The sequence below is a fragment of the Limulus polyphemus genome, unplaced genomic scaffold (genome assembly GCF_000517525.1).
Source record: "Limulus polyphemus unplaced genomic scaffold, Limulus_polyphemus-2.1.2 Scaffold292, whole genome shotgun sequence".
In the NCBI taxonomy this organism is placed as follows: domain Eukaryota; kingdom Metazoa; phylum Arthropoda; class Merostomata; order Xiphosura; family Limulidae; genus Limulus; species Limulus polyphemus.
In genome coordinates, this window is record NW_013665902.1 from 338260 (window position 1) to 343937 (window position 5678).

General features: G+C 31.8%; 1 protein-coding gene across 2 annotated transcripts in view; it reads right to left on the bottom strand.

Moving 5' to 3' along the window:
• Window positions 1-5678, bottom strand: part of LOC106457103 (putative polypeptide N-acetylgalactosaminyltransferase 9) — a 122822-nt gene that overhangs the window by 9179 nt on the left and 107965 nt on the right. For both annotated transcript variants that reach the window (XM_013916485.2, XM_022382914.1), the window contains exons 7-8: window positions 1326-1511; window positions 665-793 (exon numbers count right to left, since the gene is read on the bottom strand). In XM_013916485.2, the coding sequence (XP_013771939.1) occupies window positions 665-793; window positions 1326-1511 (315 nt within the window). The remainder of the gene's footprint in view (window positions 1-664; window positions 794-1325; window positions 1512-5678) is intronic.

Genomic DNA, 5678 nt, shown 5'->3' on the forward strand with positions numbered 1-5678 from the left:
ACAGAGAGAGACGGACAATTGAGTTAAGCGTGGTAGTAAGTAAGTGCGTGAATCGTTCCTGTGAATTATAACGTGTTTTTATAAAAGTAGTTAAGTTAAATTGACTGTGGAAATTAAGTGTGTTGCAAAGTTGAATTGAGAAAGAATAAACGAGTTTTATTTAAGAAAGGACTTGATTCGCTGAAGTTTTTCAGAAGGAATTTTTACGGGAAATTAACAAACAACTAGAGATGTAACAATTGCATTGCGCAGGCTAAAGGTCACCCTTTGTTCTCCTGAAGAAGAATAGTCAACTATTCGAATTTTGGGTCTTATTTTAAGTTTATATTCTACTCAAATATACTTTAACAAACGTTTTTCAGGGCTCTTTGAGCAAAATCTTTCTACCCAAACTGCAACAATTTATTGTTTTAAAATATTTTCAAAAACAACTGTCATTGGAAAACACTTCAATCAATGATGCAAATTATTCATCATATAAATCAATACAACGTTATTTAATGAAAGCAAATAAACTTGGTAACACAACTCGTTTTCACTGATTTGGGTACAAAGTTATGAGAAATACTAAGTTTCATACAAATGAAATCTGCTAAAATATTCAACCTATCCATCTGTGGATTGGTTGCATATTAATCTACTTAAGATTAGGTCGATGTCTTACCTCCCCTGAAGCCACAGCTTCTCCTGGAATAAAGAGTTCTGGATAAACATTTTTCAGATACCAATCAAAATTTCTACATTTAAGTTGCTTTCTTAGCTCTTTTCTTGAGCTTACATCTCCAAAGTCACCCTGCAAGAAGCATAACAAATAACATTTATTTTCTGAACAAAACTAAACCATTATTTGTTTATTTTTTGAATTTCGCGCAAAGCTACATGAGGGCTATCTGCGCTAGTCGTCCCTAATTTAGCAGTGTAAGACTAGAGGGAAGGCAGCTAGTCATCACCACCCACCGCCAACTCTTGGGCTGCTCTTTTACCAACGAATAGTGGGATTGACTGTAACATTATAACGCCCCCACGACTGAAAGGGCGAGCATGTTTGGTGGGACGGGGAACTAAGCCATATTAGAATAAAATAACACAGATGAAAATATTTTATCATTATGTGAATCTTTATTTAACAGTTTATTTTGTTCTTACATGCTGAGGTGTCATCAGCATTTTGATAGCATGGGCTAAAATTCTTGTAAAATCATAACTCCATAATTTTAAATCAATATATTATATTTATTCTCACCGTGAGCAGCTAAATGTATGATGAAGATCATACATAAAATATAGATATCTACAACAACTAACAGTATAATTATGTTACTAACCAGGTCATAGCCTATCCTCTGATAGTAATATTTAGCGTAGTCATCAAGCCACACCTCTGCCAAACGAACCGAGTTTCGCTTCAATACATTTACTCCAGATCTCCACTTGTAGGGGCTTCTCTTCCTGAAGATATGACCCACATGAGAGCAAGGTACTATTTCCAATGTTCCATGACACATCCACGTCTGTAGTAGTATAAAAGGAAGGTGCAATAAGGTAATATCTATAATATTTCATGAGTATCTATATATATATATATATGTATATATAAAGATGAAATGTGTGTTTGTTTGTTTGTACCATAACTCCTCCAAGTCTATCTGGCAAATCTCAACCAAAATTTAAGTGTAAACACGATGAACTATGAGAAATGTCCTAAGGGGAGGTCAAAATTGAACTTAACCCTATTTCTTTTTTGTAAAGTGTGTTGGTTAATAACTCCAAGCCTATTGAATCAATCTCAAACAATCTTGGTAAGTTGATGCTTTAGACAATTTTGAATATTCTAAAGGGATTCAAGGTCAAAGTATAAACATTGCCTGATTGTTTCTCAAACAACCATGCTTTTCTCATAGTCGATGAGATGTAGGGTGTTCGAGGGTGGGATCACCTCAGAATCTATTTGTTGGTAGTTAGAAAGCAAACTGCAAGTGTTTATGAAGAGGCTTTGTTATAATTTTAAAATTTTGAGATAAAGTTTATGCTCAAGTTATTACTTTTAAATATATGATTGTTGTTAAACTTGCATTGTTTTAATTAAGTTTAAATATTCCTCATCAGGTGTTTCAACTTATAGTATATATAAGAATTGTTCAGGGGTAATTAGTACGCCTCACATCAGTCAACTATTTCAACAAACATGTGCCAGAAGTTAAGGTGATGATTTAAAATATAACCCTGATATTCTACTACCACAAACTAGAATGATCAAACTGGAGTAGCTGAAAACCTCATTAGATTAGTAAAAATCTCAAATATTTCCCTAAATATGTTAATTTACAACTTCTATTTCTGTAGATCTTCCCGCTATGTTGAAAACAGATTACTTTATAATCTATGTTAAGTCGGAATCACACACCAATTCTTTATAGATATGATAAAAGCCACCAAACAAAAACTATTTCATCAATTACTAGATACTACTAATATTCTGACACAAGAATACATATTAAACTATTTACACGACACAAAATGGGCATCATATGCATTTTAAGATTCTTATTAGTCATAAAACGTTAGCATTAAGTCATATTCCACCAAATATTTCATTCTACAGACCCTTCACAGACAGGAGATATCCTAGGAATCAAATAAACTGTTTTATTTATAGTGCTCTTGAATTTACTACTGATAAGTTTAGAGGGTGTACTCCCAATCTGAAACAACCATACACATGTTAACTAAAGACTATAAAGTTTGATTTCCTGGTCTCTGTACTTCTCCAACAAAGTTTAAGCCTTCTATGCTCTTTCACTTCACCAATAAAGTTTGAGTCTGCTAGACTTTAACACATCGTTGAAAGTTGATTTTTATACATAAAGTTTAATTCATCTTAAAGCTTGCATGCAATTCAATTGGTCTAATCAATTTTTAAAAGCTAAGATGTAATCATGAAGTCAGTCATTTTTTAATTTTCCTTCAAAATGTGTTTCCTTAAATTCAGATGTTTTTCATTACTTTTTATATCATAATAAACAGTTAATATACTGTATGTAGCTTTTTTTCTTTTAAAGGGAATACTTGAAAAGCCCATTCATTTTGGGACTGAGAATGTTCCACATGCCATCAAATTAAACTATATGACTGCAGAGTTCTGTACAAAGCTATGCTATAGAAAATTAGTCAATTGGTATTCAAATGTTTATACAGCTGCCTAAACAGAAATTACTTTAATCCTGCCAAAGTTTTCTGACAATGTTTCAAGATTGCAGAAAAGTATTTATCATGTACATTAACCCTAGAATTGTCAATTTGGTTTACATACTCCCTACTGGCTTTTTAAACTATTTATACAACAAATTGATTGCAAGTCTATGACTTTGTTGGTTATAGGGCCAATAGTAACATGCAAGTAACACAAAATAATTTAAACAAAAATAAAATCAATATTGTAATTAATCCCACTAATTACAACTGGCATCGATATAGACCCATATGTATTTACACAAAAATGGGCCATTTTATCCTATATTTTTTAATCAGTTCTCCACACTGAATGATATCCGGCAAAAAATACAAAATTATTCAATATAATAAAATATACAGTAATATATTTAGTCGCCTTTCACATGTATAAAATTAAACTTAAATTAAAAAGGCTAACACTTCTAAGGTGGAATTCATTCCAGTTTCAACATTTTTCTGAATCTCTAATTATTTCTAAGTGAGTAAAATGAGTTATAGGGCCAAAAATACGGTAGCTACAAATATCATTGACACTTCTGAAGATTACTTGGAGCACAATAGTGATGACCACGTGACATCAAGTATTGAAAATTAATAATATTTATCCATTAATGAAAATGCTAGTTGTTCCATCCCATGCACAACTATGTTATTGACAATAGCCACAACTAGCTGACTAACAACATTGAGTAATCCTGGAAACTGTTTATTAAAACAAAAACAAATTATACAAAACAATTCATCTACACTGGACAAGTGACATTCACATGCTGAGTGGCAAATCCAATCAGACTCAAGCAAATTAAAACTTATATACTGCAGAACTGATAGTAATGATAAAACTACTAGCTCTCCACCTACATTAGCAGTTAAGTATTTATATATCATATCTCAGCATATGTTAATATTACATATTTATACTTATTAACATAACACTGTGCCACAAGCTAACAAATGATATACACCTTATACAAAGAATACCACTGTTGAGTTACATCATACGCTGTAGTTTAAGCTTAGACAAGATGATAGCACAAAATGTAAGTAGGAAACCTGTAAGTTATTATTAACAGAAGTTATACATGTGTGTGTGTATATAATAAGTGATTATGTGTCAATGTGCATCTGAAGGAAGAAATATTGATATCTTATTCCTCACTGGTGCTGTAAGCTCAGATGACAATGAGACTGATAATGAGATATGACGACAGTGAAGAAGAAATGGAAATGTATTTATCAAAAACTAAAAAAGTGGACCAGTTTACATTACTAAGACAGTAGCCAACTGGGAGAAGATCACCTAAAAATATTTCCAACTAAATATGCTAGAAGAAAAGCTAGCATACAATGTATTCGTGAAGAAAATACTGAAGTGGTCATGCAAGGATGGAGAAATTGTACTTATTGGAAAATTAAACATTTGGATTCTAAATAATTGTAATGTTTCTTTGTCATTATAATGATGTATGGTGTTTATAATCAAAGAGAAAAGCAATTAGATAGTTTTTGAATCATGACAATGTAGACCAATTTTTTTACATAAGCAATAGCATATACCAAATTTCAAATTTTAATACACTTTTGATTTGTGAATAGTGTAGAACATAGAAGAAATCTATCCTATAAAAAACACCTTCATTAAATACTTGCAGACTTTTCTGAAATGCTATATTATGTACAAAATAAGAACATCGATGAGCAACAAATCACATACTATGGTAGTATTCAAACAATATATTCCAAGCAAACCTGGAAAACATGCCATCATATTTGGTCTTGTTGTGATAGTAACATATCCCATATTCATTATGTGCAAGTATATACAGGAAAAAATGAAGGATAAGAAAAAAAAAAAAAGACCAACAACAACGAGAGAGCGGGTTGTAGCAGACATAATTCAAGAGTCAGAAAACAATGAATGTAATGCAATTCGTGATAAATTATTCTTTATTTGTTTGAAGTTGGCCAATAAATTACTGTACATATGACTAATAATGCTTAGTTACAATAACAGCAAATAGTGTTGAACTGTCATCTGAATTACTTCATAAAGTGATGTGATAAATTCTCAACTAAATTTACTTCGACTGAATTTGCTGCCCTAACATCATACTGTCTGGTGAAGGAAAAATTAGTTGTGCTGCTAAAAATTAGGTATGAAAAACTAGAAACTGACAATAATATAGCAGCCAGGAAAACAAGAAACACTGATTATTCTAAATTACCTTACCAAAAGTGTAATGGATACTGCTGCCAAATACTAAAAGACTATGCACCTAAATAAAAAATATGGAGCTGACCAGTAGCTATTTTTTTTACAACATGTCATATATATTGTTGCGTCAGCGAGTCACATGACCACCGTGACGCAACGGTTCTAGAACTATCATGTACTTTGGCGAATGTTCAAGTTCTAACTAGAAATAGGGTACGCTGGTATATAAAAG